The sequence below is a fragment of the Triticum aestivum genome, chromosome 1B, assembly GCF_018294505.1.
Source record: "Triticum aestivum cultivar Chinese Spring chromosome 1B, IWGSC CS RefSeq v2.1, whole genome shotgun sequence".
Classification (NCBI taxonomy): Eukaryota; Viridiplantae; Streptophyta; class Magnoliopsida; order Poales; family Poaceae; genus Triticum; species Triticum aestivum.
Window position 1 is genome coordinate 231891186 of NC_057795.1, and position 27274 is coordinate 231918459.

A 27274-nucleotide genomic window follows, 5' to 3' on the forward strand; every position below is an offset into this window, starting at 1 on the left:
CTGTTGAAGATGCCCTAACAACAACCCAGGAAAGACATCGGGGCGCACCAACCCCTCCCCCACCTTTCCCAATGGCCGACGCCTCTTCGGGCGGCGGCGGCCGCGCGCCCCGTCCGTCAACCTCCCCGTCCGACCCTAAGCTTGAGCACTCGGCGTCGGCATCCCTCGACGGTGGCCTCCTCCTCCGTCTCCTCCAAAACTCTTCTCCACGCCCGCAACATCAGCAAAACCCCTCGCAGCCCCTCGCCAAGCCGAACAACTTCTTCGTCGACCCCGCCGTCGCCGCCGTCGGCCCCATGTTTTCCTCCCCACCGTATGTGCACGTGGGGGGCTTTGCGTGGCGCTCCTCCTCCTCTCCTCAACCGCAGCTCGGGTCCTCCGATCCTCGCATCGCGCAGCCGTTGGATCCTTACGCGGAACGTGGAGGAGGCGGATTCCGATCCGTGGATGTTGTCTCGAGGAACAGGCCGGAGAAGCCAAGGTCAGGGGCGCCGCCTCCTGGATTTGGCAAGCCGTCGCCTCCTAAGTTTGCCACGGCGTGGCATTCGGCTACCGGTCGTGAGGTGCATGATGTTTTTGGTGCAATGCAGCAGAACAGGGAGCAGCAAAGGGAGCCAAACTATCACCACCCAGAGGGCTTCGGTAGAACACATAATACTGAAATCCAGGAGATGCCAACTTTCACAGGTGGCCAGGGAGTACTCGGCAGACTGCCCCATGAAGAGCGCAACACATCATTGATCATAGGTAGCCATGGTCCAGCTGCTGTAATGATGTACAGGGAGCAGCAGCAGCAACAACATGATCACATATTATCAAGGACGCCACCTGATGCAAATGCAAGTGCAAATGCCCATGGAATTACTGAAAGGATACCGCATGGGGATCAGCATATACTTCAATTTGCAGGTGGCAGGACACTCATTGGAGAACATCATATCCATCCATCCACAGGTGCCAGAATACCACACAAAGGTCAGCGGCAGCAAGAGCCCTGCTTGGCAGACATTTCACAGCGTGATCAGAGGTGGCAGGGCCATGCCTCGCTGAATCTTTCTGCTGGGATTGTGCTTGAGATGTTAGGTAAGATGCCAATGAAGGAAAAACACCAGGTGACAGCACCTTCTAGCAGTTCAGTTGACATGGATGTTAGGGGGGATAGAGGTAAGAAGTTCCTGGCAGAATCAACTGGCTTGGAGGTTGGATTTGGGGAAGTAGGTTTTGAACGTGGAGTGCACGGGCGGGTTGTAGTGGATGCAAGGAATTTCAAGGTATCGTGCCAGAACAGTGAGGTTAGATTTGCTGCAAAGAAAGAGGAAGAGGATGCTGACAGCAAGGAGGAAGATTCTATAATTGAGCAGTTCATGGATACTGTGGTGATTGAGGGAAATGATGAGGCCAAGGGCATGGTGGTGCGGAACAGTGGCTCAAGGAGTAAGGTAAATTGAATATTTTCCAGGCAGCTTAAGATGTACTCCCTCCGTTCCAAAATTATTGTCGTGATCCACGGCATAATTGTGGAACGGAGGGAGTAGCTTTCATTAATACTAAGTGCAGCTATTTCATTGTGTTGCATTTTAATGCCTGATTAAGTTGATTCTCCCATAGCCAACAGATGTAGCTGTTAATTAGAGCAAGTACTCCCTCGCTTCCGGTTTAGAGGGGCCTATCTCAATATTTTTGTTTTTCTGTTTTGTTAGTCCCATTTTTATTGCTCCCCATCATCTGTTCAGATTTCGAGGCACATTAAATCATTGCATGCAAGTATTAAGAGAAAACTCACCAATGCATGTAAAAGTTCATGGTGACTTGGCGGCTATATTAGGCCTCTTCCAATGCATAGGTGCTTAGATGAGGCATAGTTCAAAAAAGCCCTAGGAGTTAATTGTGCGTTTTGCCACCTCCTTGTGCTTTTCTAACCAAAGCACATGCTTATGCACAATTTTGCGCAGATTAAGCGCAGTTATGCGCTAGGCGTTTTGCTATCGCCTGGAGCCTAGGCGCACTTAGGCGCTCGCTTAGGCGCGCCTTTTTTAACTATGAGATGAGGTGCCAGGTGCATGAAAGAGCTTAGCAACTAAACTCCCAAATACATTTGTGCTTAGCTTTTTGTTGCTAAGCTTCCTTCATTTAATTAGTTGTAGTCTGTAAATTGTGTTGGCACATGTGCTTAGCACCGTTTCTTCCTGGGGCCACCATACTACTCTTCTCATCTTAATTAACTTGTCACATCAGATTTTATGCCTACTGCACAGGGTTGTGGAGCACTGGAAAGGGCCTTATTAGCCATGCTCTTATACCACCCTTGAATTTTGAGCCTAACTTTTACCATGAATTTGACTAACAAAATTTGATTTTTATGCCATAAAAGTTATACTGTTGGAAACTTCTTTCGAATCCAAATCCAATGGTATACTTTTTGTGGCATATAACTCATGGTTGTTAGTCAAAGTTAGGCTCAAAATGTGAGGAGTCCTTCCATATTTGAAAGGAGGGAGTACCTCTCAAGTGCATCAAATTGTTTTATCCTAGTGAGCTGGTTGAGAAGGAGGTTAGTCTTGATGGGCAGGTGGTGCCTCAGAAGAACACCTTTAGATATTTGGAGTCTATGCTGTAGAAGGATGGGGATATTGATGAAGATGTGAATAATCGAATCAAAGCCGGATGGATGAAGTGGCGCCAAGCTTCTGGCATTCTTTGTGACAAGCGAGTGCCACAAAAGCTAAAAGGCAAGTTCTATGGGACGACGGTTCGATCCGCAATGTTGTATGGTGCTGAGTGTTGGTCGACTAAACGGCGACATGTTCAACAGTTAGGTGTGGCGGAGATGCCCATGTTGAGATGGATGTGTGGCCACACAAGGACCAAGGAATGATGATATACGAGATAGAGTTGGGTACTGCCGATTGAAGAGAAGTTTGTCCAACATCGTCTGAGATGGTTTGGGCATATTCAGCGCAGGCCCGAGAAGCGCCAGTTCATAGCGGACGGCTAAAGCGTGCCGATAATGTCAAGAAAGGTTGGGGTAGACCGAACTTGACATGGGAGGAGTCCGTAAAGAGGGATCTGAAGGACTAGAGTATCACCAGAGAACTAGCCATTGACAGGGGTGCATGGAAGCTTGCTATCCATGTGTCAGAACCATGAGTTGGTTGCGAGATCTTATGGGTTTCACCTCTAGCCTACCCCAACTTGTTTGGGACTAAAGGCTTTGTTGTTGTTGATCTTATGGGTTTTGATAGCATGAACTGTAAACAACAAACTCTAAAAGGTGAGATTACTGATCAAGTACTGGTCATTGCTCATCACCTTATGATAGATTTCAAATAACAAAGTCTAGGACTTTTTGATAAACAGGGAGTGAAATAATCTCCACAAATTTGTAAAGTTGAATTCATGAAACAGACCAAGCCCACGACTTATAAGTAATTTCTTACCTGGTCTACAATAAGTAATGGGTGGTTAGATCATCAAGATGTAGAGTATATGTGGAGATCATAATCCTGTAGAGGTAGTAACTCATATTATGGAGTCAAGAAGATAAGGACAGACATACAAGGGAATACCCAGGTGGTCTCTGCTAACGATCGCTATACCGATGGCGACTCCCACCTCCCCACCTCCCCATGGCGACTTCGGCCTTCGGCCCTAGTTGCCCCTCCCGACGCCCCCAATGGACGGCCTCCTCCATTGGGATTTCTCCCCCGGCCTCAGGGTCGAGGATCAGGTGCGTAAACGTTTTTGGATCTACGGTCCATTTCGTCCCCAACCCTAACTCCAAGGAGTTCTTCCTTGAAGTTTCTTTCTCCTCGGCTTCATTTCCTCTCTCGGTTGAATCAGTGGGATTGGCCTTACAATCCTGTATTGGAGGCCTCAGTGATGGTTTCAATGTGTTACGGCTGGGTGATCGTCGTTTTCGGTTCTCGGTGGCTTCCAATCGAGTGGGACATTTTATTTTTGGCCTACGAGATCGCATCTGGCCGGACTTCATATGTCATTTCCATCTTCACCGAGGTGCACATTGTAGGCCTTCGATTGTTGGTTGGCATGCGGATACTGAGCTCAAGGGACTGGCATCTTCGCCTGGTCCGGCAATTAAATCCAATTGGCTTTCATCCAAAGATGGTATTGATCCTTCATCGCTCACGTTTTTTCATAAATTGGGCTGTTCCCCTCGCCGACGGTGACACATTCTGGCGCCGACCCCCCACCGGAGATTTCTCTTGGAAGTTTACCGGGGCCGGATTCTCAGGAACAGCCTTATCCTTTCCGTATTGTGGGCATCAATATACCGAATCTGACCGGATCTCATGTCACGCTGACATCCTTCCGTGGGCATCGATTCTTCCAAGGTTTGTGGGATGATATTCCTGATGAAACACTTTTTCATATTCTTGATGGTTGGCAAGCTGGATATGATGACGATTCTGTCAAGTTAATGGTGGATGTCTCTAGTATACCTACTAAGGAATATATTTATGAACGGCTTAAGCACTCTCTCGTTGTGATAGGTTTGGTCATTCACCTTCAATTTGCACTGGTATCTTTTGTCAAAGGTGTGGGGATGAGTCCGGAAATTGTTTGTGTTGTTCTTCTGATTCACTACAGCCAGCTGATCCGTTCCGGTCACGTCATGAGCCATGCATAATGGGCCGCCTCTACACCGACATTGACGTGCTTGGGCTGCTCATCTGCTGGACACCGGACCACCAACTGCCCTGGGCTTCGTCGATGCCCTCTTTGTCATCACCTAGGCCATAGGGCCCATAGGCCCAACCTTTGCTGCCGGTTGCCTAAAGTGCGTTGGACACATATTAGATTGCATGCAACTGCTTCTGATGAGATCCTAGCTAGGAAAATTCCGCTATCTTCTATGGCAGATAATCCTGCGGATGTTGATATGGCCCGTACTATTCGGGATACGCAGGTACACAAGGTTTGGGTTCGGAAACAGAATATCTCACGCCCATCGAACGTGGCCTCCTCCCATTGCTTGTTGATACGACTCCCTCCGCCTCGTGTAGTCAATTCCGCCTGCCAGAATCACCAATCGACTGCAGAGGCGCCTCCCTCGAGCACGCCACCATTGCCACCTCCACCAAAAACCACCATCGACTCCTCGCCGCCGGTGGATCCTGCCCCTGATCTTTGCCGACGGACTGCTGCTATGTTGAACTTCCCGGTGCGCCCATTCGACTTTCCTCCGGTGGGATCGACCTTCGACAGAGGCCCAACTCACCGCGTTCAGCGCCATGTCATGGTGGTGGATGATCCTCCGCTCAACCATGATAGGTATGCCATCGTCTCCGTCGATCCCCCCGTTCCTGATCATTAGAAGGAGTTTTGGCTGGCTGAAGTTTGCCGCAGTATCGTTGCTGATCTGGAGTATTGAGTTACTTGATGATTTCATTTATCCGCTTGGTATCGGGTATGTGTTTTTTGCGGATATGGAGAGCAGAGATGCAGATTAGAGAGGGGCCGCATGCCCTGACTGATGATTCCACCTTCTCTTTAGTTCTGCATGATGAAGGTCTTAATATGCGCATGCCTGCCTTTGAATATGAAGTCTGGATCATGCTTCTTGTTTTCCCTATGGATTATCAGACTGAGCATTACATTCATAAGGCTGTTTCTAACTTTGGCAAATTACTGGTCTGGCCGCGCCCCGGACAGAATAAAGCCCGTGTTCTTGTTAAATGTCATATTAAAGATGTTGCTGAAGTTCCACACAGCCTGTTGGTTACTCGAGTGGGTCTGCTGCCTGGACTTGGCCGTTCTTGGTCAGTCCCAGTCTATGTGCTTAATGGCAGAAACACCATCCCTGGTTTGGTTGGCACTGAGGAAGCTCCTCCCCTCCTTAATGCATCCCTGCATCCGTATGAGCTCCCGTTCTATACTGTTATGCAGCAGGCCAGGATCGATGAGATGGCTGCACAGGAGGCGCTGAATGAAGCTGCTTGGAATCCCCCTGCACATGAGCAAGAACAGCTTCAGGAGAATGGGTGGCGGGCATGCACAGGAGACTGTCATGCTCCCTCTCAACCCCTTCAGGGTCATTCAAAACAACCTGAGCTCTGTCTGCGCTGTGTGGTTGTCCAATATGCTGCCTGAACCGGATTTCCTCTCTGTGCTCTTTGGCGTTAACTTTCAGATGGGTGCCAGCATTATTCCATGCAACTTGCTGCATGAGGACGTGCCTGGCATAGCTAATGTGCTCGATGAGGAGTGGATATTGGCTGCTCGATCCCCTGGACTTAAGGCCATCACGGCGAATTTGTTTTCTAATCCTGAATCTCAGTCAGTGGATACTGTGCTTGCTCATGGAATTGCTCTCCAGACGCTTGCCTCTTCGTCCCTCTTTGCGGTCACCAGTTCGCGCAAGGCCAGTGTGCCACTCGACACCACTACGGTCAGAAGGAGCACCAGGTCAACCAAGTACGATGGCTTCAAGGTCAACTAGGCTACTGACACCAAGCAGACAAAATCGAAGGTGAGAGCTTGTGCTTTGCCCTCTGTTATGGCCATTTCTATGGCTGCTGCTCCTGCACAGGTGGCCTCTGCTTCGTGCCCACCTCCTACCTCCATTGAAGAAATCCAACAGGTGGGTGGCCGCTGCGGGATCGCTCCTGATGAGCTTTCTGTGGAGAAGCTGCTGGATGGCCAGCAGATGGCACCTTCTACTGAAGACTGAGCTCCTCGGCCATCATGAATAAATCTTGGAACGTGTTGTCGTGGAATGTCAGAGGCATAAACTCTGACAGTAAACTTTTGGCTCTTAGAAATGCGATTGATACTAGAGGTTGTTCGGTCTTATGCATCCAAGAAACTAAGCGTGAATCGTTTGATCTAGCTTTTATTAAAACTTTCTGTCCTAAACGCTTTGATAAGTTTGCGTTTGCTCCGTCCATGGGTGCTTCGGGTGGAATTCTCACAGTTTGGAATAGCTCTCTGTTTGTGGGCTCGCCGTGGTTGATTGAATCCTTTGCTGTGGGTGTTTCTTTTGTTTCCACTCAATCGAATGAAGCCTGGAATTTAGTCAATGTTTATGGTCCTTGTTCTGGACAACGTCGGGTGGATTTTAGTTCTTGGTTGTTTGATCTCAATATACCTAGCAATGAAAATTGGTTGATATTGGCGGATTTCAATTTCATTCGCTCCCCGGCTAATAGAAACAAAACAACTGGTGGAGATGCTGCTGATATGCTCCTGTTCAATGAATTCATCCGTGCTCAATCTCTGATGGAGCTACCTGTCAAGGGCCGATCGTTTACTTGGAGTAACATGCAAGATGATCCCTTGCTTGAACAGCTCGACTGGTTCTTCTCGTCGTCTAATTGGACCACCGCTTTCCCAAACACGATGGTCTTACCTCTTGGCAAGCCAGTTTCTGATCACGTCCCTTGTGTGGTGAGCATTGAGTCAAAAATCCCCAAGTCCAAGCTCTTCCGGTTTGAAAACTACTGGATCAAGCATGAGGGCTTCTCTGATGTGGTCGCACATTCCTGGTCCAAACCGTGTCACGCTCCAAACTCTGCTGCACTTATCTGCAAAAAGATGAAAAACCTGCGATATGATCTTAAGAGTTGGAGCCGTGGTATCTCCAAGCTGAAAATCATGATCCAAAACAGTAATGAAGCTCTCGTGCAGCTGGATAACCTCGAGGATAAACAGGCACTATTCATACAGGAATTTTTTTTCCAGACGCATCTTGAAATTGCATCTAAATATGCTGTTGAAATATCAGAATGACTATTGGAGGAAACAATGCACTGTCAGATATTTCAGGTTTGCGGATGAAAATACTAAACTTTTTCAATCCCTTGCGACTGAGAGGTTTAGACAAAACTCGATCGCTAACTTACGGGACGGGGACGTGGTTGTCAGTGATCACATCGGTAAAGAAGGGGTTTTGTACAAAACATATAAGGAACGTTTGGGCTCTTCCAAACCTACTACCATGCGTTTCAACCTCCCCCGGATCATTAGACGAATCCCTGGTCTTGATGAGTTGTCCTTGCCATTCTCTAAGGAGGAGATTGATGCGGTGATAAAAGAAATGCCGACCGATCGAGCCCCGGGCCCTGATGGATTTAATGGATGTTTTGTCAAGAGTTGCTGGCCGATCATTAAAGAGGATTTCTATAGAATGTGTCAGGATTTCCATGAGGGCAACCTTGATATCACCAACATTAGTGAGGGGTTTATTACCCTGATACCAATGACCTGATCTCCTGAAACTGCCAATGATTACAGGCCTATAACCCTGCTGAATTGCTGTCTGAAAATTGTCACCAAAATCTTGGCCAACCGTTTGCAGAAAGTTATCTTGAAGATCATCCATAGGAACCAATACGGTTTCATCAAGGGTAGAACCATCCAAGACTGCCTTGCTTGGTCGTTTGAATACATCCACCAATGCCAGAGGTCGTCGCATGAGATTATGCTGCTCAAACTTGACTTCGCCAAAGCCTTTGACACCATAGAACATGCCCCAATGATGGAGATCATGAGACACATGGGTTTTGATGACAAGTGGCTGGTTTGGATGGAAACTATTTTTGGATCTGGTGTGTCTTCTGTCCTACTAAATGGGGTTCCTGGCAGAAAATTTCAGTGTAAATGCGGGGTGCGGGAAGGTGACCCCCTCTCTCCACTGATTTTTGTCCTCGCTGCTGATCTTCTCCAAGCCGCAGTCAACGACGCTTTTGCTCGTGGATTGATTGAACTACCTATCCCATGCAATCGCGACGGGGATTATCCGGTGGTGCAGTACGCGGACGACACCATTCTGGTGATGCTAGCCTGCCCTAATCAAGCTGCCCGCATGAAAACAATCCTAGAGGATTATGCAGCATCGGTCGGTTTGAAAATCAATTTTCACAAGTCCACACTTATTCCCATTAACCTTGATCCGCAGCGCGCGCTGGACTTGGCACATATCTTCGGCTGCTCGGTTGGCTCAATGCCGTTCACATATCTTGGCCTCCCCATGGGCACGACCAGGCCGACGTTGCTAGAGCTCATGCCGTTGGTGCATAGGGTGGAAAGGAAAATGTCCACGGCTCTGGCCTTGATGTCATCGGGGGCCAAGCTCACTTTGGTCAATTCTGCAGTCACCTCGATGTTAATCTATGCCATGTGCACGATTAAGCTTCACCCAAAAGTGATTGAGCACCTTGACAAGCTGCGCAGATACTGTCTTTGGGCGAAGAACTCTGATGATGGTGTCAAAAATAAATCCCTTGCTGCCTGGGAATTGGTCTGTAGGCCCAAAAGCAAAGGGGGGCTTGGAGTCATCGATATCAAAACCCAGAATGTAGCCCTCCTTCTGAAACACCCGTTTAAGTTTTATAACCGCCACGATGTCCCCTGGGTGACTTTGATCTGGGATACCTATTATACGGGCAGAATTCCACATGCGGTAGAACCGGTTGGCTCTTTTTGGTGGCGCGACGTAATGCAGCTCAGTGATGTGTTCCGTGGGGTCACCAAGGTCACTCTGGGCAATGGCTCCTCCCTGTTCTGGAAAGATGCATGGTTCGATGATCGTGACGCCCCGCTAATGGAGATCTTCCCCAGAGCTTTCTCTTTCTGCTTGAATGAAGACGAGCCCGTGGTTAATATACTCACTGCTACGGACCCAAGCTTGATCTTCCACCTGCTGCTTTCCACACAAGCTAGAGAGGAGGTCAGCGAAATCCAGCAAGGATCCATGCATGTACTTCTTGACAGAGATTGCAACGATACCTGGGTTTGCAACCTTGGTGGGACTTTCTCATCCAAGAGATACTATGATCACTGCTTCAGAGAAACGGTTGCTGATATGGCCTTTGGCTGGTTGTGGAAGGCTAAGAGCCTGATTAAGTTTAAAATGTTTGGTTGGCTGCTGTTGGTTGATCGACTAAATACCAGGAATATGCTGAAACGCCGGCATTTTGTCGTGGCTGGGAACAATTACACATGCATGCTCTGTCAGAGCCCTCCTGAGGAAACGGTTGAGCATCTCTTCTTCAATTGCCCGTTTAGTCAACAATGCTGGGACAAAGTTGGCATGCTCTGGCCAAGCTCTGGGAATAGGCTCACTCTGCTGCATGCTGGCAGGGAGAGTTGGCGGCGGCCTTTGTTTATGGACATTTTCTTACTGGCCGCTTGGAGCCTGTGGAAGGAGAGAAATAACGTACACTTCAGGGGGATTCCACGCTCTCTCGGTTCGTGGTTGGCTAGGTTCAAAGATCTTTTGGCCTTGTTGGTTCACAATTGTAAGGAGGACCTGCGTCCTTCCCTAGACACTTATATACCAAGCTTGCAACCACTGTTTAGGTGGAACCCTAGATTACATGGCCGGGGGGGGGGGCTTACAACCCACTTGTAACAATGTTGTAACTGGTTCCTTGTGAGTAATACAAAGTCAGTGGGAGCCTCTCCCACTGTCGTGCATTTTTTTTAAAAAAAGAAGATAAATACACATCAACATAACAAGTATGTTTGGTTTTATCTTCTCATGCTCCAAACCACACAAGTAAATATTCAACATTGTATGCTTTCTTTTGGGCACATGTAACTCCGTTTGTCATTAGGGTGCAACAAATTGTGCTGCCCAATCCCCATGTGTCAGTGCAAATTATCTGGTACAAATACAAATGCTTTTCAGTGTTTGGCTATATGCAAACAATACAACAGTTCAGAAGGTGTGAACACAGAAGCCATGCTAACTTCAAAGAGGTTCCGAAAATCATCAAATATTCAAAGATGACTAAACTGAATCATGTAACTTGACTTGAAAACAGTACGTCCATTTTCCTGAGAAAATATCACAAGGACTATGACATAGATCGGTTGTTGTAATCCAAAAACAGATGGTACTAGTTAGAAGTATGAAACAGATCACAAATAAGAACTGATTCGAAATATGAAAGATACCATTGGAATGTCGGGAAGTCGAGCCATGTATTTAATTCGATACCATTGAAATATGAAATGATACCATTGGCTGCACGGTCCAGCCGGCATTGCCGCTGCCCCAGCACTGTAGGATATCGTTTAGAACAGTAGGAATGCCAGCTACAATTCACCACGGAAATAATCAAAGTGCAAACATCAGTTCCAGTTCGAGGTATGAACAGTTTAAACTGCGATGCATACAAACATTGTAAGTTAGGTACTTGATCATGTGACACGTTCTGCATTCTACTTGCCAAATTAACACTTTGTAGTCTGCCACAAAAGGTGAAAGACTTTGGTGACGCTATGGCATTTCTCAAGCCGAAGAACAGAACAACTTCACCTGCACACCCCGCCATGCCAGAGAGATGGAGTGAGTGGAGTTCGGGGATTAGATTAGTTTGAGCGAGAGAGGCAGGGTGCTTAGGGCACGACGTGATGAAAAAGATAAAACTGGGATCGAGTAAAAGAAACAGGAAATGGGTGGAGGAGTATTGGTTTTAAAAAAAATCGGTGGGAGCAGGATGTTGTGTGATGGGGGTGGGATGAGGGGACGAAACAACGTACGAGTTGAGCTTTAATAATAGAGATAAACCCACTATGGACCATCTTGTCACAGGTCACAAGTTAGGTCACAAGTTAATACCACTGTCCAACTCTTTTTTGGGTTGTAATTTCATCATTCAGCTGTGGAGATTGAAGGGCCTTCATGGTGAATACAATTGTTATGGATACACCTAGCTGACTACGTTTTTAAATAAACGAAGGAATGACATGTAGTGAAGAAACTATTACATGCGTACCATACAGAAAGGCTCATGTAAATGTGAAGTTTTGTGCACTTCACACTCTAAAGCTGTTCTTCACATTCTAAAACCGTTTCTTGATTACTACACTAAATCGGCTTGTATCCACAAAAATGAACTTAGGTCCTTCCATAGATTGATATTATATTCAAATCAAGTCGGGTTTGGGAAGTCAGTAACATGGGTTTGGGTTTAGGACTTTAGGTCATTGTATGGTGTGTTACGTGCTTGATGGGGGAAGCATATTAAACAAGACTTGGCGTACAAGGAAGGAAATAGACTAATACGGACTCCTAGACCAATACTAATACTCCTTAACACCTCCCACATGTCTTGTCTACCAAGATATGCTTCCCCTATTGAAAACCACTCTTATATTATGTGATGGAGGGAGTAGATTAATTGACTACAATTCTTTGTCTCTCCGTTTTTTGCAATAGGATTAACAAGATTAATCTTTCCTTAATAACTGAGTGTTATCTAAGAAAACTAACTACCAGGTTATAATGGGGAAGATACTTAACTAATAGTTTCTATTCGATTTGTTTATTCATCTACTTTTCTATATGCATGTATTGTGTAAGAAAACTAACTATCAAGTTTTATGATACAAAGGAAGCTAGGTTGACAAACTATGAGGGTGCATGGTTAAACTTCACGAGTTTGGACTGAGATTGAACGTGATCGAACTTAACTGTGTATCATATAGGATCATGGATGAACAAATACGCGTATACCACTATCAGTTCCAAAGCTCAGTTGAGCCAAGCCCATGTATTTAATAGTGATACCACCTAATAGGCGCAAGGGTGTTCTAATCTTTCGATGAGATAGTAGCTATTGATTTTGGTGGAGCTGACTTTGACGATCCAACTACAACGTGCGACGACGTTGGTCCTTAGCAATCACTAAACCAACTAAAAGAGGTTATTGACCATGTCGGAGCACGATCAACCTGACTTTAATCCTTGCAAGCAATCAAAGAACAAGCAAGAACTAAGATTTGCAATATGGACATTGCAATAAAGATGAAAGCTTATTGATGAAAGTTGGCGTTCCGTAAGCGGTTTTGTCTGGTCGTTGGACACGAACGAAGTACGGTACGTTGTAACTATGGCTAACTTTTAACTAAACAAAACCCCAGTCTAAATGACGCCTTAAGGGCTGTATTTATAGGGGGGACAGAGGGGGAATTTCATCCTCCCTTGGGAAGGTGGGACTAAACTCCATCCTAAGTCGTTTCCCCTACCCATACAGACTCTAAAAACAGCCTACATTATGGTATTTCGAAATTACATGCTTCCATGATGACATATGAGGACTTGGACGAAGTGGCATCTTGTTTATTTCGTCCAATTCCTTGTATATCATCATGGAAGCTTCAAAGTCTTGTAACCACCACTAGAAGCTCCATTCTTGTTCCCTGCGTACGCCTTCATCTCCATGCTTGATCATACTCGAATGTTCATCCTTCTTGTCCATGCTAGGCCCTTCATTCTTAAGCAAAACAAAAGTATCTAATTTAGGCAGCATCATATTCTCATGAACATTAGAAGTAGTTCCAAGAAACGGAAGTACCTAATAATTTAATTGTCGTGCGTGGGCTCTAGTAATTGGTCTACCTTGTGTAGCAGTAGGGGCTATGTGTGTAACAGTGGTAGGGATGTCTGTCCTCATCAAATAGACAAGTTAATGTACATAGAGATACACCTATTAACGAGTTCAATTAAAGTTGAGCTCTAGTCTATCTTTTTGAGCTTTGGTAGAGCTGAGATCAAGTTCATACTCATACTGTGATGCTCAAACCCTAATGAATGGCACATGTACATTGTTCAGATGTATCTGATTTGAATATGTGTGGGTGAAAGATACACGATATACCAGTATCACACTAATACCAGGAGGCAAATTGTTACAAGATTTTTGGCACAGTGCTAGGATCGAAGATCTAAAACGATGCTTACAACACAAACAAAGGAGCGCCTAGCTACTTACGTCAGTTTGCACAACACAAAAGCCACTTGTTGTAACCTATTATTTGAAGTTAGTACCTGGGAGGCGAACAATGTGCAGAAGAGTAGACAAGCAATCGTCCTTCTGTTATTTTTACTTCAATTATGAGCGAATTGTTATTTGTAGCTGTTTTCCCAGTTATGTTGTCAAGAACTTGCCAGTTGCCAAAGGATTCAGAATTGATTTTTTACAAAGTTTGAGATAAACCCTTGAGTTATGCTTTTATATCTTGCAGGACTTCAGATCAGACTCTTCTAGAGGACATCATGTATCAAGTCAACGAGTAAGATTTCAGAGGAGAGTCAGGGCATGTCGGTATGATATAGATCAATTTACACCTAATTTCTTGTCAATCTTTGACTCATTGGTGCCCTCAGAAGAGGAAATTGCAAAGCAGAATCAGTTGGTAATAGCTCTGAGCAGACTAATAAACAAGGAATGGCCAAATTCAAAACTCTACCTCTATGGATCGTGTGCTAATTCGTTTGGTTTCTCAAATAGTGATATTGATCTTTGTCTCTCTATTGATGACAAGGAAATGAGCAAGGTTGATATTATACTGAAATTAGCGGACATCCTTCAAGCTGGCAATCTCCAGAATATTCAGGCGAGATAAGCATATCCTCATGTTGTATTATGATGGATCAGAGATATTTTGAGTTGACGAAAATATGAATAATGTTCTGATCAACTTGCAGTATCATTAAGCATGTAATTTGCTTTACATATCGTTTGGCCATTATGAATTATGCATACAACAATCTCATGGATGGTCTCTGTATATTAGCTATTGATCATATATTTGTATTCATTATATCCAGTCAATTTTCATTTTCGAGGACCTCTTCAGTTTGTGTATATAATTTGATCTTTTTTGCCAAACTTCTGATTTACTTCAATCAAATTTTGCAGGCATTAACTCGAGCAAGGGTCCCAATAGTGAAGCTTATGGATCTGGATACAGGCCTTTCCTGTGATATATGTGTCAACAATCTTTTAGCAGTTGTTAACACAAAACTTCTCAGAGACTATGCACAAATAGATCAAAGGTTACGGCAATTAGCTTTCATTGTGAAGCATTGGGCTAAATCTCGTCGTGTAAATGAAACATACCAAGGAACACTATCTAGTTATTCGTAAGTTGTCCATTTCTGATGATTTCAAAAATTGTTATATTGTCTTCACATGATCATGATCTGAATTCTTTTCTTCACATTCAGCTATGTAATAATGTGTATCCACCTCCTACAGCTGCGCAGAATACTCCCGTGTCTACAGGTATATGGAGTCAACTGTTGTATACTCGCGTTTGGTTACATACTAATATGTGTACTGCCTACATCTGCAAAAAGTACTTTGCGCTTCCAGGGCCCCATTGTGTTTATTGTTATTGCACAACTAGATTTGTGACACTTTCCAGTAGTCGAGAATAACTTTAGAAAGAACTGTTTTTCTCGAGAAAATGCAAAAGACTTGTGCGTTATATTTCATTGAAAAGGAAGGGGTTTGAGTTACAATCCTCCTATAGGAGGCAAACATACCATGCGAAGGCGCGAAATCAATGAACATCCCAGGTCTGGGCGGTGAGAGCTCTAAGCCCTAGCGCTCCGGCTCTGGCCAGAGGGCCTCCTCGTCCTTGATCTTAGTCATCAGTGCAGCAACTGAGGGGCGAACTCTGTCGAAGACACAATCGTAACGGTTCTTCCAAAGCATCCTGGATATGAGCAGGGTCGAGGAGGCGAGGCCCTTGTGCATCGGCTTGGGCATGAGCTGCCACGTTGAGAGCCACCAGGAGTTGATCGATGACTCGCTGTAGGGCGGGTTGCAGGGTATCCTCAACCAGTTTAGTGCCTCGAACTATACTTGCCGAGAGAAGGGGCAGGCGGGAGATGTTGGATGGTCTCCGGCGCCTGGTCGCCAAGTGTGCAGCGCGCGCGGTGCTGCAGGCCGCGGCGGGCGAGGCGGTCAGCTGTCCAACACCGATCAAGATGGGCGAGCCAATGGAAGAACCGGACATGCGGCGGTGCCCAGCACTTCCATGTAAGCTTCCAGGCTCGCAGGTGGTGGAGCCGTGGAGCGTGGCGAGGTGGGCAGACTTCGCGGTGTAGGTGCCCTTCGAGCTCCACTTCCAGAGGAGGCAATCCGGCTCGACGGAGAGCGTCGTATGCTCGATCATGTGCCATAGCTCCAGGTTACTGATTTCCTGGATGCCAATGGTGCCCTTGATGTTGTGCGCCTAGGCCCAGTGGTTAGCTTGAAGGCCGTCCGCTGTTTGGGGATGTAGGAGCATGCGCCCAGGCCCAGTGGTTAGCCTGAAGGCCGTCCACAGTTTGGGGGTGTAGGAGTATAGCAGTGGCGCGATCTCATGGACCGGACGACCTCCAATCTGGCGGTCCTCCCAGAACATGGCCTGTTGGCCGTTGCCGATCTGCAAGGTGGTGGAAGCGAAGAAGAAGGCGCACTCGTCGGCGGAAAACTACATGTCAAGACCACTCCAATCTCTGGTGCTGTTGGTGCGGCTTAGCCATAGCCAACGCGTGCGGAGCACGAGGCCGGTGCGCTCGAGGTCGTGGACGCCGAGTCCTCCAAGCGAGATCGATTGTGAGACGCGCCGCCAATTAATGTGGCAGTTGCCACCATTGGCTTCTGCACGTCCAGCCTAGAGAATTCCTCTTTGGATTTTTTCAAGCACCTTGATAATCCTCTTCGTAGGCACTACCACCAATAGCTGATTGATAGGGATTGCGCTGAGCATGACCTTTATGAACGCGAGATGGTTGACCTTGTTCATGAGCCGTGCCTTCCACCCAGGGAGCATGCCAGCGGTTTTGTCGACCACGGGCTGAAGCTGAGCTGCGAAGGGGCACTTGATCGTCAACGGGATGCCAAGGTAGGTGATAGGCAAGTCCACAATGGGGCAGCCAAGTAAGTTGATGACAGGCGCAGCTTCGTCGGCATCGCAGCGAATAAGGGTGGCCGAGCTCTTTAGGTAGTTCACCTGGAGGCTCGAGGCACGTCCAAAGAGCTGTCCAAAGAGCTGTAGGATACCCTTCACTGCTAGGATTGCGCCCCGCGAGGGGTGGCAGAATAGGATCACATCGTCTGCATATAGCGAGATGGCGGGGATTGGTCGCCGGGGGTGAAGCTGTTGTAGGATGCCCAGCTCGGTGGCGCGGCACAAAAGGTGGCCAAGCGTGTCGACCGCGGTATATAAGGTTGAAGTCGCCGCAAAGCATCCACGGCCCGGGCATTCATCGCGGATGTCGTGTAGCTATTGCAAGAAGGCTACCTTGGCGTCGTCATGCTGCGGTCCATAGACCACGGTGATCCACCACGGCGTGCCAGCGCCGGATGGGGTAGATACCTTAGCAGACAAGGCGTTGGTGGTGAAAAGAGGAATGGTGATGGTCACCTCTCTACTCGTCCAGGCCAACAGAATGCCGCCACGGGTCCCTATCGCGGGCAGGTGCACATAATTGTCAAAATCCGAGCCAAGGGCCTTAAGGACAACCGATGAGTTAAATATGGTGGCAGCGGAAAGTAAAGACTTTGCACATGAACGTAAAGGAGGGGTTTGGAGATAGTCAAACGCAATGAAGACACGGTGATTTTTCTCGTGGTTCCGGTAGGTGGTGCTGTCGTACATCCACGTTGGAGACTTGAACCCATGGAGGGTAATGGCCGCGTGAGTCCACGGAGGGCTCCGCCCACAAGGGTCCACGAAGAAGCATCCTTGTCTATGCAATCATGGCTTATGCCCACGAAGGACTAGCCTCACTTGGGTAGATCTTCACGAAGTAGGCGATCTCCTTGCTCTTACAAACTCCTTGGTTCAACTCCGCAAGTTTGGAGGCTCCCAAGTGACACCTAACCTATATAGGAGACACCACTCTCCAAAAGGTAATAGATGTTCTTGATGATGAACTCCTTGCTCTTGTCTTCAAAAGATAGTCTCCTCAACACTCAAACACTCTCATAGATTTTGGCTATGTGGTAGGAGAGGCATTATGCTTGCACTCCTCCCTGATACGTGTGGCGCTCAGCCCAAACATAAATGTGTAAAGGGTCGGAGGGTCAATTAGTATACCATCCATGAGAGAACGAAGTAGACACACATAAAGGATGGAATTCACCTTAGTATATGTGATGCGCTTGTCCCTTGGGTACAGATCCAAAGCCAAGGTGATAACCCTAGGGTGCTTTGCACCATCCCCCCCCCCCCCCCCCCCCCCCCCCCCTTGAAAGATCCTAGATTGGAGTCGTCACAAGAGTGGAACTTGTCAATCACCATGTACCCACCATCATCTTGATGTTCTATGTGGCCACTCTCCAAGGTCGCTCCTCCATCCACGAGATGCATCTTGCAAACAGCATGAAAGTGTAGCCCATTCATGAAGCTCATATCAAGATGTGGTGCAAAGGGAATGAGTTCACCTTAGGAAGGTTCCCAAAACACTTGTTGGCAAGTATAATGTATGTCTTCTCGCGGGCAACATGTCTCATGACGGCATCGCCTTCTGATTCCTTTGAAATGAGCAAACGGAACATAAACTTGGAAACACAAAGGTGGTAAGCATGAACACGGTGTCCATCATGCATGTGGTGGTTCACCCAACAAGTGTTGTCATCATGCTTATCATAAGGTGTGAGAAAGAAAGGTTTCATGGCATATGAGTATGTGAAGTGAGCACAACTAAAGACATCATGCTTGTTATAGGTGTGAGAAAGAAAGGTTTCAACTTATCTCTATTGCATAGCCCAAGGGGCATATATGCTGCCATGGTTTGAGGGAAAGTCCCATGCTCAACTATCTCGTCACGTCACCAAGGATGCAAGCCAAATGGTGTGGCTCATAATCATTCGAGCAAAGTTACAAAGGAAATACTCCCTCCGTTCACTTTTGTAAGGCGCGGAAGGAGATTTCCGACAGCCCCCAAAAATCGCTAATGGACAACAATACCCTTCGATCAATTTGAAATTCAAAAACCATCGGGATCGCTTCGCCAAGTGCGTCGCCGCACACCTCGCCGCCCAGCTTCTCCCTGCCCACCTCGCCGCCCAGCTTCTCCCTGCCCACCTCGCCCAGATTCTCCTCGCCAGGATCTCCTCCCTTCCCACCTCGCCCAGATTCTCCTCCGCCCAGGATCTCCTCCTCCCTGCCCAGCTTCCTGCTCATCCAGGAACCTCGCTGCCGGCCCCAGGAGGGCACCTCGCCGGCCGCCGGCCCCAGCAACACTTCGCCGGCAAGCTTAAGCTCGCCCAGAACCACCTCCCTTCTTCCCCGTGTCGCCAGAAGGTCCAGCTCGCCGGGGGCCAGGGGAGAAGATCAGGAGCTCCTCTCATGCGTGACCACCTCCAGGCTCGGTGCTCCTTGCCGGCTTGTCCCCTGGCAACAGTAGCAGATCCTCAACTGTAGCTCCTTCCCTTCGATAGCAGATCCTCAACAGAAGAAACAACAACAGATCATTGGCCCTCAATAGAAGCAACAGCAGCAGATCCTCAACATCGACAGTAGCAAATCACTGGCCCTCAACAGAAGCAACGGCAGCAGATCCTCAATAGCAATAGCAGCAAATCGTTGGCCCAATTGCAAGCATGGTAGTCCCAGACCTCATACTCCAAACTTAATTTTGATGGAGTATCATGATTGGCATGCGTTTCCTCTAAATTTGTTGCACATATCATGCATGCTTATCTACTCATGGTACTGTATATATCATGTATGCATGTACAGTTGTACAGTTGGTCACAACTCGATTGTAGGTGTCGATCAGTGCATGCTATGCGCGTGTGGGAGGCCGGCATGTCACTGCCGTTGTAGTACTACGAGCCACACCATTTGAGAGATCCCTCCATCCATCATGCTTGTGAATCTGATGCTCTGAATTATACCACTGACCAGATGCATTTAACTGAAGGTGAGGTGAGAAGAGCAGAATACAGACTACTCCAGAGTACAGAGGATGAACCAGATGCATTTAACTGAAGCGGCTACAGTAAATCCTCACCTCGGAGACGAGCTTCCTGCTCTGCTCTGTGATGGTTGTAGGCCTTGAAGAAGGGCCCATCCACCCCTCCCCCTCCCAGCCCCCCGCCGTTGATGCTGAGGTGGTAAAGTAACCAACGAGGAGGAGGAAGAGGAGCGGGATGGAGACGGCGATGTGGGCATCGCCTGAAGCAGCATATCCAGGCAGACGACCTACAGCAGCAGCTCCGGGCAGGCAACCAGCAGCAGAAGCTCTGGGCAGGCGACAGGCAGTAGCAGCTCCGTCGTGCCGTCTTGATAGTCGCCGCAGCAGATCGAGGACCGCCACTGCAGATCGGAGGGCCGGAGGGGGAAAAATCGCATTTTTAACAATGGAGCTGGTGTTGGAGAGCGCCGGCGACGCACGCGAGGGAGAGGGTGCCGACGACGCGGGCGAGCGAGGAGCTCGGGGAGAGGCGGCGCGGGCGAGAGAGGTGCGAGGGAGAGGACGTCGGCGCCGGCGATGCGGGCGAGCGTGAGAGAGGGAGGGATGCGGGCGAGTGTGTGAGGGAAGGGATGCGGATGTTTCGCTACCGTGTCCTCGGCCGACACGGGGGTAAAAATGGAAAACATCCTTTTTGTGCGTGAGCGAGCAAGTGTGCACACGATTTCGCTCCGCGCCTTACAAAAGTGAACGGAGGGAGTAATAGAAACCTGAAACAGACCAACTATAAGTGAAAAAAGAAGTGAGACCAAAGGTAGCTTGTAGCTTACTAATAACTACTCATCAATGTGTTAGGTTACATCACACTGAAGTATGACATTTATGGTGCATTGGATACTATTTACTCGACCAATGCAACTCAGTTGACAAAATGGGAAAGCTGGATGTTAAACGTGGTAATTGACATGTAAGAATGTCGAGGTAGAATCCGTAGCAAATAGGTTACAATGAAACAGAATGCAATGATTGGGTCTTCTACATCTGGAGGTCTCTGGAGATAGAGCCGCCCAGCAACCAGACATACCGTAGCAAATAGGTTACAAAGAAACACAATGCAATGACTACGTTATCTACATCCGAAGGTCTTCCTCTAACTATCTGGTTATTACTTCCATTACGGGAGATTGGCAAGCACACAAAAATACATCTACATAGTCCTCGCTCTAGTAATGGTAGGGAACCGCCACCACATATATCCATGCTATATAAAGGGGGAGAGGTAAATTACCTTGTCGAGAACTAATTGTCAGCCTGGTGCAACTGCCATACATGCCACAGCTAAATAAATCAGCATGGATTATCTATCCAGCTCTCATAAGCACTTGGGTACACGATAGGCAAAATAATTAGCATTAATCAACGTGGGCAAAAACAGGCAGAGGAGATTACAATGAAAAATTATATGAGAGGTTTCCTATGATTATGCCATATACCGAACTCACTCTCTGTGGTGTTTGTCCTGAAGCTCGATCGTTGGCGAATCTCCTTCCATAGAAGAGCACTTGGGGTCTGAGCATTGGTAGTGGGATCCAACAGGTGTAGCAGATTTGTGGCATGCGGCACATAAAATATACTCACCAGCATGGGCCAGAGCCCAGCCAAGTGACAGTCACCGTTCAAAAGAAATGATTATTCCACAGAGTAGGAAATAGCATAAGAAAGTGAAGAGAAATAGAAACAAGTCCATTGAAATAAACACTAACAACAACAACAAATTACAAATGCCGCTGCAACTATTTCCTGATTTGTAACAATGAATAAAATAAATAGGCTTCAGATTAGAAGTAGCGAGTACTTAGAATAGCAAGAGAAATAGGATCATAAGAAATAATCCTGGAATTAAAACCATGTGATGTCTTTATTATAATATCAAGAGAAATAGGTTGATGGGGCTTAGGATATATATATATATATATATATATATAGGGAAAATGCATCCTACTACCGGGTGTAGCTACACCCATTTCTCATATACTACCATGTGGTAGTATATACTCTATTTTATTATTTTTAGTATGTTTATATACTACATCTAAGATACTCCAAAGTGAGTTATATGAAAAAATTGCAAGTGAGCTCATGGTTTTATTGTATTTATGAAATACGTACATATTTGTACGCGAAATAGAGTATGCACAAAATATGATACATACTACCAAAAAAGTAGTATATATACTACCTAAACATTTTTATATACTACATACTACGTGTACATACTCTCCAATATGATAGATACTACCTAGAACGTATCAAAAAAAAGTGGGAGTAACTACACCCGGTGGTAGGAAAAATTTGTCCTATATATATATATTTATATATATATATTTATATATATATATATATATATTATATATATATATATATATATATATATATAGGGAAAATCCATCCTACCACCCGGTGGTAGTTACCCCACATGTCTCATATACTAGCATGTGGTACTATATATACTATTTTATTATTTTAAATATGTTTATATATTATATCTAAGATATTTCAAAACAAGTTACATGAAAAAATTGCATATGAGCCCATAGTTTTTGTTCTATTTGTGAAATACGTACATATTTGTACGTAAAAAAGAGCATACTCAAAAAATGGTACATACTACCTAAAAATTTGTATATATACTACCTAATCATTGTTATATACTACAGGGAAAATCCATCCTACCACCCGGTGGTAGTTACCCCACATGTCTCATACGCTAATCTAAGCCCGAGCGCAGAATAACTTATCGTACGCTCCGGCTGTCTAAACCACGTTCAAACCACTAAAATTAATCACCTTACCATGTCCCAGCCCACCATTTCCACCTCATGGTAATACTTGGTCTTAAATTACTACAAGTCACTATATTTTTACTATCCTAGTCCATTAGTTTATTCCATAGTAAAACTAATTGATTAATTACTACATATGGCAGTACTATTACCATAGTTCAAGACGAGCTATGCTTGCTCGTAATTTGCTTGTTGTGCTTTTATGACATGCAGTAAAGGACTGGCTAGTAATTGGTGATCTGGGCGTCGTACATGCTTCCCCACCTCATGGCTGACCTCGCCTAGGCTAGTTATTCTTTGTTGCATCATGTTTAAATTTCTTTTAAACTTGAAATGGGGATTGAGTAAACCCTAGCAATTAAATCTAATAGGTTCAAATATTTTTTTCAATGAGCCCAAAATGCCCTTCAGAAAAGTTCATGATTTTTGATAAAGGTGAAAACCTCTGCCAAAAATGATGCACATATTTCTAGGTCATTTTTGGATTTTTGAATTAACACAAAATTATTTGAATTGGAGCCATTTAAATGCTATATATATTATCATACATGGACTACTCTCTGAACCTGCATGTGAACCAACATCAAATCGGTAAGACCAATATTTCAGATGGGAGGGTGTGCAATGGAGAAAATTCTGAAACATGAGCATCTGGTCTTGCTACTTACTCTCATTCTGAAAATCAAGACAGTGGAATGTAATCTATACCCTCCTTCTCAAAATATAAGACATTTTTTGATGCTATCATAGTGTCAAAAAATGTCCAACATTTTGGGACGGAGGGAGTATTTCAGTATGAAGGAACCAAGGCTTAAGGCTCTCAACATAGGTAACAATTGACATGCCACAATAGCCAAAACATTCTGACTGGAATCAATACAGTAAGAGAACCCCACCTCAAGTCAAATATCTTAAATATAGACACCCTTTTTTAGTGATGGCTACCAGCTGCAAAACGAGTGAGGCAAGAAGAATGCACGAGAAAACTCACCACACCAAAAGGGCGACACCACTGGCGTTAATCTGGGCCCGGTGGATGCCGAGGGGTGATCCTGTAGTCGTCTATGGTGTGCTCGTTGGTGCTGCTGATTTGAGGAAGAGATAACGATGCGCAGCACCAGCCACCGCCGCTCTGTTCCGTTTGCCGTCACCGCCGGCGACGCCACATGGCTCGAGGCCCTATCACGGTCGCAAGGGAGGAGACGAGGATAGAAACTGGAGAGGTGAGTGGATGATGGCGACGGCGGCTGGGCTCCGTACGTACCAGGCTCGCAGGGGAGGGCGTGGAGGAAAGGAGGTGGAGCGGCAATGACGACGGCGGCGATGTGGCAGGGAGACGAGGCGGCTGCTACGCGAGGAGGGATGGGAAAGGGGGGAGGGGAGAGGCGCTGCGCTAGGTTTTTACCACCCACCCCGCACGTCCCATTCTTCGCGTACCAAGAGCCGAAAAAACCCATCTTATTTTCTGGAGACCACGTATAAGGAGCCCACCCGTCATCAGCCCCTGGATGCTGCACATGCGTCGTCGAAGGATTTGAAATTTTAACGGCGTAGGGATCGTAAGGCAGTTAAACCGTTCAATAGTGAAAATATCGAACGGTTCAATTCATCCCATCGCGCGAAGGCCTCCAGAATGGCGGGTAGCCAGCAATCTTTCCTAGTTAGATAGGAGGCCTTGATCCCACTAGGGGAGATAAGATGAGCAAAGCTCTCTCAGTTATAGTTAAAAGGCACTGGAAACTAGACTTGGTTATGAACACCCTGCAGGATTGCCTCAAGTCTGGTTGCTACAGCTGAGAGAATCGAGTGGACCTATAGGTGTGCGCGGGATAGCAACGGTGAGTAACAACCTATGTTCTGATGCTTGTGAGGTCAAGGGACCGAAGTGATAAACGAAATCAGTGTTAGGTAGAGATAACCGAAGACACACGGGGATGAATATGTATCCATTTACTTCCTTGGAGGGAAGCTAGTCACTGTTGGAGAGGTGCGAAACCACAAAACCTTCCTACACAATGAGGGCGATGTCCAACCACTCGCGGTAGACCTTGAGACGGCCTCCAAACCTTTACAAACAATTGGGTAATTCACAACCTCACCGGTGCTCCTACCGCCTAGGAATCTCCAACCTCTTATATGTTCCACCATTCCATGCTAATGCTATTCTCTTCGTGAAGGGCTAATAACTGGTTCATTCAAAAGCCAACTTTGTTTGATCTAAGAAATTGTCTTGCTGGATTATTGTTCTTTTGGCTTAATTGCTTGCTGAAAGTTGATATTTTTCTTGTTGTTTGGCGTTGTTAATATAGTCTCATTTATCCAAATTTCGAAGGTGAACTTAAGCTGCAGTATTTTAAAATATTGATATTATCTCCATATGGTTAATGGTCAAGAAGAATGAACACTCCAGTTTAAAAAGGATGGAAAGAAATTTGCATTTCCCTTCCCATCATTACTCCTTTATCTGTCGATCAAAATAGCTCAAGGGTTCTTTCCTGAGCACAGGAACTATGATACTGAGCCTTGTTAACTACTACTACCTCAGTTCCATAATTCTTGTCGTGGTTTTAGTTCAAACTAAAACCACAAGAAGAATTATGGAATGGAGTAGTATATATATTTTTTTTTGAAGGGGAGCCTTGGCGCAGTGGTAAAGCTGCTGCCTTGTGACCATGAGGTCACGGGTTCAAGTCCTGGAAACAGCCTCTTACAGAAATGTAGGGAAAGGCTGCGTACTATAGACCCAAAGTGGTCGGACCCTTCCCCGACCCTGCGCAAGCGGGAGCTACATGCACCGGGCTGCCCTTTTTTTTTAGTAGTATTTTTTGTTTGCACTATGTTGTAGCACCATTATCCGTTTGTTCTGCAATGGTGACATGTTTTTTTTCTCATTTACATTATCAATGCTACCAGGAAATGGAGGCAACTTGTTATGTCACTGTGGATGATAATCATTATGCTTATTTTGATCAAGTGGACAAGCTAAGTAACTATGGCGCTCACAACAATGAGACTTTGTCAAGTCTGCTTTGGGCTTTCTTCCATTATTGGGCATACCAGCATGATTACACACAAGATGTTATATCAATTCGTACGGGAAAGATCATTAGGTAATGTTGCATACTTGCTCAACCACCCGTCCATTCCCACATTTATCGGTGCTGAGCTTTTGTTCCTTCCCTGGCCCCTTTCTTTATCTCATGATGCCGAACTGTGTTCAGCAGCATTTATTTTTAGTCACATTTAGTATGGTATTCCCATCGTTGCAAAATGTACAGGTAGGACGTATTATTGTTGATTAGGACAAGGCTTTGACCAAAAACATTTAATATGTTGTTATGTGATACAAATCATCGTAAGTACTTCTGAATGCGAATTTAATAGCTTCAATTCTATGTGAAATAAATTACATACTACAGTAATGGTTGGTCAAAGCATTGTTTTAACCAATCAAAATGCGCCCTGCATCTTGCAAAAGAGGGATTACCTTCTCTTGTCAAACCAACTAGTGAATCATGAAAGAGTTGAACATGCAATCAATGAAGCAAAGAAGCTTGTGTTTTTCCTTATTCCATAGTGGAACATGAAGTAGTTTGAGAAATTGTTTATCTTCATACATGTGGCACTTTCAGTAAGCACATGAAGGACTGGACAAGACGTGTCGGAAATGACAGGCATCTCATTTGTATTGAGGACCCATTCGAGACCTCCCATGATCTTGGCCGTGTCGTCGACAAGTTCAGTATCAAGATCCTCCGAGAGGAATTTGAGCGAGCCGCCAATATATTGCAGTATGATCCAAACCCAAGTGTGAAGCTCTTTGAGCCATATGTGCCACGTCCTCCATCTGGGACCCTTGACGAGGAAGGGATTCTTAGTACCGCGGGAGCTATAATATGATGATACTACAAACCTGTATCATGGAACCCCTTTGTTTACATGTTTGTTATGGCTTACCTTAGTTGTGCATAGCTGTACAATAGATGCTTAGTTGTAAAGTAACTAGATGTGGAGGTAGGAGTGTGTACCTGCTATATAAGGGTGTCTATTATCATCAGATCCAGAGTCTTGATTAATTATTTTGCGTGTACAAGGCGATGTTTGGACCAGACGACTGAATATAGATTAGTAAAATAAGTCTGCTGCTGAGAGGAACCTTAGGCTGTGTATCTGCCTTTCAACCACCGTTAGATCTTTTTCTTTTCTAACTAGTTAAATGCCCGTGCGTTGCAACGGGAGCATATATTATTATTCTAATGGTTTAACAACAATCGTATCTCAATGCTACTCTTCTTCTTTGCCCATTCTTCATATCTCCACCTCTGTCAATGACGCGTTCGGCTCTCGATCCCTCCTGCACCCCATCCAAACACACATTTTAATTTTTCTTAGATGACAGTGCCTCATATTTGCTTTCTATATTGGGCATCCAACCAAAGCACGTCCCTGTATTACCAAAAGGATCATATACGCTATATTTGCCACCACAAAAGGGGGAAATAATGCCATGGAAATCGACCAAACCATGGTCACATGAGAAACCATGTTCCAGTAGCTTAAAGTTTAACTGCTTGATTGAGTCATTTATTTCCGTTATCCATTTTCTTTAATCATGGAAGAATAATTAATTTGACCTTGCTTTTTAAGCAGAATCTATTAATTTCGGGAGAAAAAAAATGTACACTATGTTGGCATGCTTCAAGGTAGATTTATAACAGATATTACCAAAATCTGGTAATGTATGTAGATTTGTTCTGGGGAT

The 27274-nt window shown here is 45.8% G+C and overlaps 1 protein-coding gene across 1 annotated transcript; it reads left to right on the forward strand.

Moving 5' to 3' along the window:
* Positions 1-26681, forward strand: LOC123117317 (UTP:RNA uridylyltransferase 1). The gene is made up of 6 exons (XM_044538096.1): positions 1-1439; positions 13996-14367; positions 14673-14896; positions 14981-15038; positions 25426-25622; positions 26145-26681. The coding sequence occupies exons 1-6, from the start codon at positions 72-74 to the stop codon at positions 26410-26412; spliced, it is 2487 nt and encodes an 828-aa protein (XP_044394031.1). The 5' UTR covers positions 1-71; the 3' UTR covers positions 26413-26681.
* The last annotated feature ends 593 nt before the right edge of the window (positions 26682-27274 follow it).